General features: G+C 42.9%; 1 protein-coding gene across 1 annotated transcript in view; it reads right to left on the bottom strand.

Annotated features, from left to right (window-relative positions):
* Positions 1-666: 666 nt before the first annotated feature.
* SLC46A3 (solute carrier family 46 member 3) overlaps positions 667-11,721 on the bottom strand; it is a 53,733-nt gene continuing 42,678 nt past the window's right edge. Inside the window, exons 4-6 of the mRNA XM_040340469.1 lie at positions 7,734-7,817; positions 4,410-4,566; positions 667-1,498 (exon numbers count right to left, since the gene is read on the bottom strand). Of these exons, the coding sequence (XP_040196403.1) occupies positions 1,417-1,498; positions 4,410-4,566; positions 7,734-7,817 (323 nt within the window). The 3' untranslated portion in view covers positions 667-1,416. The remainder of the gene's footprint in view (positions 1,499-4,409; positions 4,567-7,733; positions 7,818-11,721) is intronic.

Below are 11,721 nucleotides of genomic sequence, written 5' to 3'. Positions count from 1 at the left end.
CCTGCAGACCTGTAGTGCAACAGTTAATATAGACTTCCTGGGAATGGCTTGGGTGGGGCCATACAGGGAGGAAGGTGATAAAAGACAGCCAGAAAGAGGGTCAGGCCTCTAATGGACACATGAGACAGGTAAGCTGCCATTGCATAACCATGACAAGCTGGTTCTATTAAAAACAGTATTTTTAGCATCCAAGGAAGCACCTTCAGAGTTGGTTAAATGTGTAAGTCACACTTCTCTACATAGTTTCCTTTACAAGAAGTGATGCTTTAAAACTCTACTGCTGCCTGCAGGCTTCCTCCCCCTATGCTCTTGTTACAGCTCTGTCCAGCTACGTTCAGGCCTTGCTCATTTCCAGCTTTGTTCTAGCTCTCTCTAATACTACAGGTTAGCATTTTCTTGTGACTCTTCTTACAGTTCAGTAATGGCTTTCCAACAGGCATCAGCACACGCTAAGGATGCTGGGTGTAGCCAGGAGGGTATTTAAGCAACATTCTTTGAACAGGCTGGTGCCGTGTTTTTTTAAGAGCTACCTGAACACTATAAATAATGAAGCCTGCTATTGCCTGATTGCTGCTGACCCAACTTCTGCCCTGTCTACTGCTTATTCTTTGCAAACCCAGACTGCTTGATTACCCTCTGCTTGCCATCTGCCTTCACTCCTGCTTCAATCTGACTATGGTTTTCCTTACAGTCTTGTCTATTGCCTACTCATTGCTGACCTGGACTGGCAAGACGCCTGCTTGTATCTGACTGCTTTCTGCTATTTGTTTGTCTTGACCCTTGCTACGATCAGACTAACCTTTTAGTTTTTTGCTTTGCTCACTCTCTGCACAGTAGTAGGGCTTCCACTGGGGACCTCGACCTGGAGCCAGTTAGCAGAAAACAAATCTAGGGGCCACTAGGGTTCATGGCCATTATCCACCGCAGGGTTCTCTGGTGAAGACTGACTGGTTTTCAGACTCCATGCTCTGGGTGAACCTGTATCACCTGCAAGGAGGCACCGTGGCAGCTCTACTCATAGCATTTCTAGGGACCAACCACTCTAAAGTACAGAGATCACAAATGTGTGTGCATCAAGTGCTTAAGGAGAGAGCTGCATTTTAAAGCAGTGTACAGTAAATAGTAAAGGATGCCACGAGATGTACAGAACATACATTATACACTTACCCTCACTAAATGTATCACATTATTTTTATGAGCTTATCCCTTAAGTTCATTTGTAAATTAGAAAACCAAAATCGACTTCATTAACAAACCTGGTGAATGCTATATAGATCATGGGTCCTTATTTTATGGGGGAAAAAAAAGACTAGTTTGTCCAGCTACAGATGCTATATTATAGGGAAGTATTTAGAGGAAGTGAAAATGGCAAGTGCTCTCAGGCTTAAAGTGCTTGTGAGTCATGATTTCTGTCATTCAAGAGTCCTCTTCAGTGCTGCATTCTTCATTAACAAGAAGAATATGGTCCCTTTCTTGATAGCCAAAACACAGCAATATCCTGCAATGACATGAACATTAAAAACATTAATGACGTTAGCAATGTTCTCTAATTAAAGGGTACATGCACTTAAAAGTTAATTATCCTATCTGCTGTTGCCCCCACACCACCACTATTGAACATAAATATGAGTTATACTTCTGTAGCTCTGCCCATATTTTCATTGTGTGGCCTACCGAGGAAACTACACAGCCCCTCTTTTTATAGGGATACACCGATTCCTGTTTTTTTAGGAGTAAGTACGAGTACTGATACTTGTGCTCAAGTACTTGCCGATACCAATTACTGATATTGTGCGGTGCGATTTGAGCCCATACAAAATTAATGGTCTCAAATCGCTCTGCAAAAAATTGCATGTGATTTGAACAGGAATGCTGTGCGATTCCTGTCTGAATCACATACAGTTTCCCGCACTGCAAGAGAGGAGATACAGGGGAGAGAGGCGCCAAGTCGCCAATAGTGTAGCAATATTTATTCAATAAAAGGGTTAAAATGAAACAGTATTGCACACACGGACATCCCTGGTGACAGGCATAAAACACACAGTGTGGAGCACCCAATCCAAGGTTCAGTTCCCGCTAGAGCCGCTGGCAAAAGTGCTGTAAAGCCGCAGCAGGAATCCAGGCAAGCCACGGGGAGCTACAAAAGAAAACTCAATCTGTCCAAGCAGTTGTCAGATGTCCAGGATGCTGTGGCCAATCAGAACACGTTTCAGAGGCAAAACCATGCCTCCTTCGTCAGCCTTCTGATTGGCCACAGCATCCTGGACATCTGACAGCTCCTTTGACAGATTGAGTCTCCCGTGGCAACTCCAAATGGCTTTCCTGGATTCCTTCTTCGGATTCACAGCACTTTCTCCAGTGATTGTAGCGGGGACTGAACTTTGGACTGGGGCTCCACACTGAGCTTATTTTATGCCTGTCACCAGCGATGTCTGTGAGTGCAATACTGTTTCATTTTAACCCTTTTATTGAAGAAACATTGCTACACTATTGGCTCTCCCCCTCCCTCTTCTCTCCTGCAGTGAGGGAAACGGCATGTGATTTGAACAGGAATCGCACCGCATTCCTGTTCAAATCACATGCAATTATTTGCAGTGCGATCAAGCCCATTCATTTTGTATGGGCTCAAATTGCACCACACAATATCTGTAATTGGTATCGGCGAGTACTTGAAGTATTGGTCTTAGATATTGGAGCATTTGCACAAGTACAAGTCCTCGCGCAAATGCTTAGTATCTGCAAAGATCCTGATATAAGTGCAACCCTACCTCTTTAGACATATCCTCTGTCCTGAATCATTCCACGGACATATGCACAACTCAGATTCCATTCTCTTCAATATAAAGCCCATCAATCTATGGAAGTGAAAAGCCTGGTTGTATGCCAAGAAATTTTCCAAAAAGGGTCTGGGCAGCATATTGCATTTTCTTGGCAGTGTCTACTTTAAAAAATAGCTGGATTGGACGATGCTCATTTCATATCTATGGTCATCTGTACAATTTGTCTAGAAGGCCACATCAGCTTCTATCACTGCCCAAGATAAGCTGGCAATTAACATCCACTTTCCAAACACAGGAGGACACAGCTTGCCGATGTACAGGCACAAGTAAAAAATCATGAAAAATGCACTCCCTTGCTCTTCAGAGCAACAATTTTTTAAAAAACAGTCCATAAAAGCAGCTCAGTGGTACACAGGGGAGAGACAGGGCAGTGCAGCCATCCGGATTTTTTACTCGTGTTGTGTAGATGGCCGATTGAGGGGCTTCCCAAACACTCAATTGGGCTTCACTTCGTAGAAACAAAGCAATTTAATTACTGTTGTTTATGGGAATCATTGGCCCTATAAGCAGTAGTCACACAGTGTGTGAGAGCATTTGGTTGCTCCACCTAACACAGTGCAAAACATCCTAATAGAATATAAAAAAACATCTCAGAGGGAACGTGTCCTACTGGAATGCTCTTCACTGCTTTTGGCAGTACGACAGTGGGTGGGTGACTATTAAAAAGGCCATCTACCATAAGGCAGTTACAGAAAAAGCTTGGTTATTCCAATACTCCTGATACAATTGTTCTCTGTTCTTGCTTCATTCAAACCTCGTACACACGCACGGTTTTCTCGGCAAGAAAACTGCTGGCAGAGCTTTCTTGCCGAGTAAACCGAGCGTGTGTACGAGGCTTTGAAGTTTCTCATCGAGAAAACTGCCCAGAATCTAGATGAGAAAAATCGAGAACCTACTCTCTATTTTCTCGTTGTGATTCTCGGCAGTGTTTTCCTGCCGAGAAACCCAAGTGTCTGTATACTTACCTGCTTCCATGGAAACCTGCGCATGCTCAAAATGACTTTGACGCATTGCGTGGTAGCTTCCAAGGTATAGGTAGGGTGAAGCAAGATGGCGGCGACGGCATCGAATGTGACGAGTGCATGCTTGTCGTAGTCGATGACGTCATCGCGTTCATGCCATTCAAAAGAATGGCGGTTCTTTGGAATCTTACGTCATTACACTCGGTCGGCAAGAAAATCTTGCCAGGAATCTTGTCAGGAAAAATCCCGGCTGTGTGTGGCTTAAGGGAACGATTGTACCAAAATTAGACAAATTACGTCAGTATTTGTCCATGTATTACAATCTTTACCGCAAGCACATAAAAGTCTATCCTCAACGAGCAATAAATTCATAACCATACAGAAACAAATGTATCCTCCCCCTAATCTAATCTAATCATTAACCAAATCCACAGCTTGTGTCTATCACAAGCTTATCCTGTTTGACAAAGAGGCCTTTAGAATTAGAATTACATAACGTCACATTTTTACAAAAAATTTAATTAGTTGATGAGGTATGTACTGTATATAAAATACTTTAACTAGAAAATTTAATTTCTGTGTAAATACCACAAACAAAGCTTCTTACCACACTACTCCTATCGGAATTAAGCAAAGCGCGGCTGACAACAGGAAACAAAAGCCAGGAAACCACACGACAGTGGCTGCGTAGATGCTGTTGTAAAAAGCAATGGTCAGGCTTCCAGTTAAAGTCTCCAGACAGGCGATGCATGCAAACAGAGCTCCTGAAACAGAGGAGTTAAGGAAACTGTGTTAGAAAAGACTGGGGGTCAAATGTATCAAGTGAAAGTGTAGTCTAACATTCATCAGGATAGCAACTAGTGAGCAGGTTTTGCATACAAGGCTTGATTTGTATCTTGTACCTTGTAGACCAGGGGCCAGATTCAGATAGATTAGCGGATCTTTAGATCCGCGTAATCTATCTGTTTTTCGATCCGCCGGTCCAATTTTGCGAGGCTAGTGCATGATTCACCAAGCACTTACCTCGAAAATTGCACCGTCGGATCGTAACTCCCCCCGGCGGAATTCAAATTCCGCGGCTAGGGGGAGTGTACAATTTAAATCAGGTGCGTTCCCGCGCCCATTTAACTGCGCATGCGTCGCCGGCGAAAATTGCCAGTGCGCATGCTCCAAATGACGTCGCTAGGACGTCAATGTTTTCGGCGGCTACGTCAATTGCGGCCATCCGTATTCCCGATCGACTTACGGAAACAACGTAAAAATTTGAATCTCGGCGCGGGAACGACGGCCATACTTAACATTAGCTACCCCTCATATAGCAGGGGTAACTATCCGCCGGAAAAAGCCGAACGCAAACGACGTAAAAAAAAAGCGACGGGCGGGCGTTCAGTCTTGAATCGGCGGTTCTCCTCATTTGCATATCCGACGCGTAAAAAACTGCGACGACACCTAGCGGCCGGCGGTAGATTGCAGCCTAAGATCCGACTGGTGTAAGTCACTTACACCAGTCGGATCTAAGGGAGATCTATGCGGAACTGATTCTTATGAATCAGTCGCATAGATCCGACCGTGGGATCTCAGAGATACGACGGCAGATCAGGAGATCCGCCGTCGTATCCCCTTGATGAATCTGCCCCTATGAGTCTCCAAACTGCGGCCCGGAGGCCAAATGTGGCCTTTGCTAGCCTTTATCCAGCCCTTGTGGCACTATTCCTCCCACTGACACCAACAATGGGGCACGATTTCTTCCACCAATGAAGGGATACTATTCCTCCTACTAATAGGAACACTACTCCTACTCCTATTGACCACCAACCCTGAGGCCATATTTTTTCTCACTCATGCTGAGCCAGTGACATTTTCTGCCCCTGCTGGCCACAATTCGACCCTCCTAAAGTCTGTAGGACAATAAACTGGCCCTTTGTTTGGAGACCCATGTTGAAGATGAATAATAAGTGATAGAAGCCTTGTGTCAATATATAGTTATGGAGCTTGGGTATTGTTATGTCATTCTCAGAGGTCCCAGCATGAAAGAGCCATTCCATGATCAATGTAATCACTAAATGAAAGAACCTATCCACCCAAAACTATGGGATCCATAGGGAGCAGCTTAATGATCTGACCGAGGGCATACTGCAGCTTTAAAGAAAAAAAACACTGCTACATTTATAAAGTACAGCGATATCATTTTATTACTAGATTTACATTGTCTTTAACTGATACGACCTCCAAATCTAATGTAAATGCCACTTTTTCCTTTTCTTGAGTTGCCTGCCGACGGGATTTTGCCTAAATTAACAACTGCCTTTAAGCCCATGCTCACTTTCACATATTTTTTTAAAGGGTTTTAATCATTTTTATTTCTAATAAAATGTATTTTAACTTTATTTCACATAGTGCTATTTGTAACAGACTCAAGGTTTTGCACAGTTTTTGGGTGGGAGCTGGGCTCAAAGGTGCAATTCGGAAATATTAATGCGGAGCTCCACCCAAAAGTGGAAGCTCTGCTTATCTGCTAACCACCCCCCCCCCCCCCCTGCCACATATGGCATCTTTCAGGGGGGGTGGGTACCTAGTTTTGACAGGTACCAGCTCCCACTTCTGGGTGATCTCGCCATGGCGAAATCACCCGAAGTTCGGCCCCCCTCCTCCTTCCCCCGCCGGGCCATTCAGCAATCGCAGATTGCTTTGTGCATGCGCAGTAGGGAACTGGCTGTGAAGCCACAAGGCTTCACTGCCGGTTTCTCTTACAAGTAATGGCGGCAGCGGCAGCACACGAGAGCCAAAGATAAAAAATCGGATGGGGATGCTGGATTCCTGGACAGGTAAGTGTCTTAAGGGCCTATTTTAAGGAATTAACATGGTATCAAACCAACCAGAATCAAATGTATTTATGGGTAGACTTATGCCGCGTACACACGATCGGTTAAACCGATGAGAATGGTCTGATGGACCGTTTTCATCGGTCAAAACCGATCGTGTGGGCGCCATCGGTTATTTAAAGTGGAGTTCCACCCATAAATATAACATTACATCAGTATTTAAAAAAAAATGTCATTAGTCCTTTAAGAATTTTTTTTTTTTTTAGATGCCTTCAAAGTGTTGTTGCTAGGCAGAATGGTTAATCTTCCCTCTTCCTGCACCTAGGTGCTTAAGCTTCCTAACCTACACCGCACAGACTCCTGGGAATGTAGTGGGTGTAACTTTCCAGGAGTCTGTGCACTCCCCAGTCTCGAAGAATCATGTGACTTGGACAGTACAGGTGCTGGAACCTGATCTGAAACCTATTACACTGCTTGTGCAGCACTGAGCATGTGCGAGATCTGCAAGGCTGAAATCCAGGAAGTCATACAGTCTGGCTTCATGATGCCCACACTTAAGATGGCCCCAGTCAATTTCTATTTTATAAAGTGTCTAAATGCTGTAACAACCTAACAAAACGGACCTTAGTTTACAGACTAACTTTACTAGAATACATTAAGCTTGTGTATTACAGGGGTATTTATATTTAAAAAGTGAAATTGTGGCCGGAACTCCGCTTTAACCATCTTTAAAAAAAAAAGACAACTTGTTTTAAATTTAACCAATGGATTCCTAACCGATGGGAAAAAAAACGATCGTTAGTAGGCACAACCACTGGTTAAAAATCCACGCATGCTCAGAATCAAGTCGACGCATGCTTGGAAGCATTGAACTTAATTTTTTCCAGCACGTCGTTGTGTTTTACGTCACCGCGTTCTGACACGATCGTTTTTTTAACCGATGGTGTGTAGGCGCGACGGACCATCAGTCAGCTTCATCGGTTAACCGATGAAAACGGTCCATTGGTCCGTTCTCATCGGATGGACTGATCGTGTGTACGCCGCATGATTCTTTCATTTCACTTTGCATATATTCTGGTTGTGCTCAATGAGTGCGTATAAAATGTTACCTTGTTCATTATCCAAAACTATTTTGGACATCATTGATCTCATCACTGGAAGAGGCATGGCAGAAAATAGAAGAGGGACTCTCACTGTAAAAAAAAAAAAAAAGTTTAACATATCAGACATTAATTATTAAAACACCTATAGGGAATAAAAACTTTAAACATTTCATCTGCTCTGGTTATTAACACAGTTTTAAATATTCTCCTTGTGTGACATAGTATAAAAAAATATGGATTGTCAATAAAGCTGACTATACACCGGAAACATTGGCTAAATGCCATACCATATATCAGTTTTTTGTTTTTTTTTCGTCAATTTTATCTTTATTAAACGCAAAAATAAATTGTACATGAAGCATACATGCGTTACAATATTCAGGTGGTTATTATGTTGTAAGATTAACATGCAGTATCATCTTCTCTAGTGTAACAATAAACAAAAACTTTTCAGTCACGCTCCATCGATTATCATAGGAAGAGTTCAAGCAACTAATACAGCAAAGTATGTAATCCTTACGTCTTATCTCAGTGACTGATGGATAAAATATTAAAGACAATACTACCTTATCGGCGTCCTCATACCTCATACGAGGAAGCCAATACATGCTGACAGGAAGAATGAATGAACTATCACAACGCTCACAGCAATGCCGTAGTTCATGGAAAAATATAAGCCAACAGCTGAAAAGGCTGCCGGACCTTGTTGTTTTCTATTCACAGAGAGTTGTGCATGAGTGACACGGTGCCCTGCACGGCTTTCCTTTTTTCTTTCTTTTTTTTTGACAGCTAGCGAGGAGAAGATTCCTCGCTAGCTGTCATAGCAGGGGATGCAGGGGCATTCATAAGAGGTTACACCCCGATTATGTGTATAACATGTTTTGAAAGGTGTACTTATCCTTTAACTTTGTTGGTAAAAAAAAGCCTTTATTAGTAGTACCCAACGTAGTCATAGAACACAATTTAGCCACTATGGTTAAAACCCTCAAAAGGTGGCCATAGGCTCTACCATTGGTGTCCAACTTGGACCAGAAGGCCAAATGTGGCACCTTGGTACTTGCTACGTGGCTCTTTGCAGACCCTAGCTGTCAGTAACGGGGCTTTATCTGACTTACTGCAGCTTCTAATTCACAGTGTAAGAAGCTGACGGTGTGCAGGGAAATCAGAGTATGCAATTTCGGTACAGGAGAGAGGTTTGTACAACCGTGCAAGACTGAAGGATGGAGTTCAGCTTTATCTCTTTGAAGGTAATACATACCATTATGGATGAGATAGAAGCTGTGGAATGTTAACTTGCTAGTTTCCTGTGTAGATGGTATGCTTCTGAATTAAACTAGAGACCCGAAAAATACAATAAGTGTTCAACAACATATAGAGAATGGCTGGTGTCTGAACGTTATAGTATTGCCGTATAGCTAATGATGCGTACACACAACCGGTATTCATGCCATGGAAAAAAAATATGTTTTTCTTGACTTGATTCCTCTCAAGCATGCCTTGCATACACACGATCGTGAAAAAAAAATGCTTGAGCAAAGCGCGGTGACGTACAACACGTACGACGGCACTATGAAGGGGAAGTTCCATTCGAATGGCGCCACCCTTTGGGCTGCTTATGCAAATTTCCCGTCTCATAACTTGCTTCTGAGCATGCACGTTTTTTTCCCCTCGTTAATGCGTACACACGACGATGTGAAAAACTACGAGAAAAAAAAAAACAGGTTCTAAATTTTTAACAGCCATTTTTCTCATCAAAAAAACAACTGCTCTGGAGCCTACACACAACCGTTTTTCATGACCAATTTAAAAAATTGCATTTTACGGTCGTGTGTACGCGGCATAAGAAGCAGTAATATATATCACTTTGATAAGAGGGAATAAGAGTCAGCACTTATCAAATTATTAAAGGTTTACTAATGAAACGGACTTCTGGTTTTACGGTATAATTTCATAACTTTCCTTTGCTACAGGCTTTTTAAGTGGATTTCCAACCAAAAGATGTTTCGTTTTTTTTATTTATTTTTTTATGTTGATTTTATTAAAGATTTTTAATATAGATTATAGATTACAAAATACAAAGGCAGATTCTGAGTTAACCACTTAAGACCCGGACCAATATTCAGGTTAAGGACCTTGCCCCTTTTTGCGATTCGGCACTGCGTCGCTTTAACTGACATTTGCGCGGTCGTGCGACGTGGCTCCCAAACAAAATTGGCGTCCTTTTTTTCCCACAAATAGAGCTTTCTTTTGGTGGTATTTGATCACCATTACGTTTTTTATTTTTTGCACTATAAACAAAAATAGAGCGACAATTTTGAAAAAAATGCAATATTTTTTACTTTTTGATATAATAAATATCCCCAAATATATAAAATTATTTTTTTTCCCTCAGTTTAGGCCTATTTTTGGTATAAAAAAAAACGCAATAAGCGTTTAACGATTGGTTTGCGCAAAAGTTATAGCGTTTACAAAATAGGGGATAGTTTTATGGCATTTTTATTAATATTTTCTTTTTCTACTAATAGCGGCGATCAGCCAGCGTGACTGCGACATTAGGGCGGACACATCGGACAATTTTGACACATTTTTGGGACCATTTTGGGATCATGTCATTTTCACAGCAAAAAGTGCTATAAAAATGCATTGATCACTGTGAAAATGACAATTGCAGTTTAGGAGTTAACCACTAGGGGGCGCTGTAGGGGTTAAGTGTGACCTCATATGTGTTTCTAACTGTAAGGGGGCGGGGCTGGACGTGTGACGTCATTGATCGTCTTTCCCTATATCAGGGAACAGACGATCAATGACAGTGCCACTGTAAATAATGGGGAAGGTGTGTTTACACACACCTCTCCCCGTTCTTCAGCTCCTGTGACCGATCGCGGCCCATGGCTGGGCTCTTATTCGGCCGACGTATATGTGCAGGAGGCGGTCCTTAAGTGGATAAAGTGTTACTAAACCCAGGACCCTGCATTAACTATAGCTGATCTCCCACAGTACACAGAACATGAAAATTCAATAGTTTTAGTAAATAAACTGCTAAATACATTTTTTCATCAGCAGTTAGAGCAGTCTTGTGACTTCTATCAGTGTCTGGTTAAAGATTGTAGAAGATTTCTTGTGGGAAAAAAAAAGATTGTAGAAGTTTTCATACTTCACTGACTGACTTATCAGGATCCAGGACCCCTAACCCTCTGTCTGGACAGTGCTGATTGGCCCTGTGCTGATCACATGCACTCTCCCAGGAAAAAAAATAAAACTCTCTAGTAATACACACCAAACTGAGCATGTGCAGCCTTACTCCAGTAACTCTGTCTTATCTGGACCTGTTCTGGAGTCAGTGGAAGGAGGAGGAGGATCTCTGCATACAGCCTTTTTTACACAATGCGGAGGATTAACCCTTTAGGTACCATCGTGAGTATAACAAGCATGCTTTACTGCATATAAAGAGTGATTTTACTGTTGTGGGTTTAGTAACACTTAAAAAAAGTAAAATTCAGGAGTTGGGTGAGCCAACAATTATACTACAAACAGTATAACCTGAAAAAGGAAAATAAAATGGGGGGGGGGGGGGGGGGGGGAGAAAGAGGTAGTAGGTAATAAGTAAAGGATCCCTTAGTTAAACCCTAAAGTGGAACTTCCGCTCATCGGATTCCTCCCCCCCCCCTCCGGTGCCACAATCTGCACCTTTCGGGGGGAGGGGGGACAGGATTCCTTTCTTTGACAGGTATCCTTTGCCACTTTAGGGAGTCCGGCCGCGGCCGTGACTTCACCGCGGGGCTTCCTCCTCCTCCCCTGGCCGCCAGGCTAATGAGAGAGGAGCCGCGCACATGCGCAGTAGAGTTCCCAGCGTAAAGCCGAAAGGCTACACTGCCGGGTTCCCTTACCCGCAATGGCGGTGGCAGTGTAGCCTTTCAGCTTCACGCCGGGAACCCTACTGCCGACATCGCTGGACTTCAGGACAAGTAAGTGTCCATTTATTAAAAGCCAGCAG

The sequence above is a fragment of the Rana temporaria genome, chromosome 2 (assembly GCF_905171775.1).
Source record: "Rana temporaria chromosome 2, aRanTem1.1, whole genome shotgun sequence".
Lineage (NCBI taxonomy): Eukaryota > Metazoa > Chordata > Amphibia > Anura > Ranidae > Rana > Rana temporaria.
Note: the sequence above shows the minus strand (reverse complement) of the source record. Positions and strands in the feature narration are given on the sequence as shown.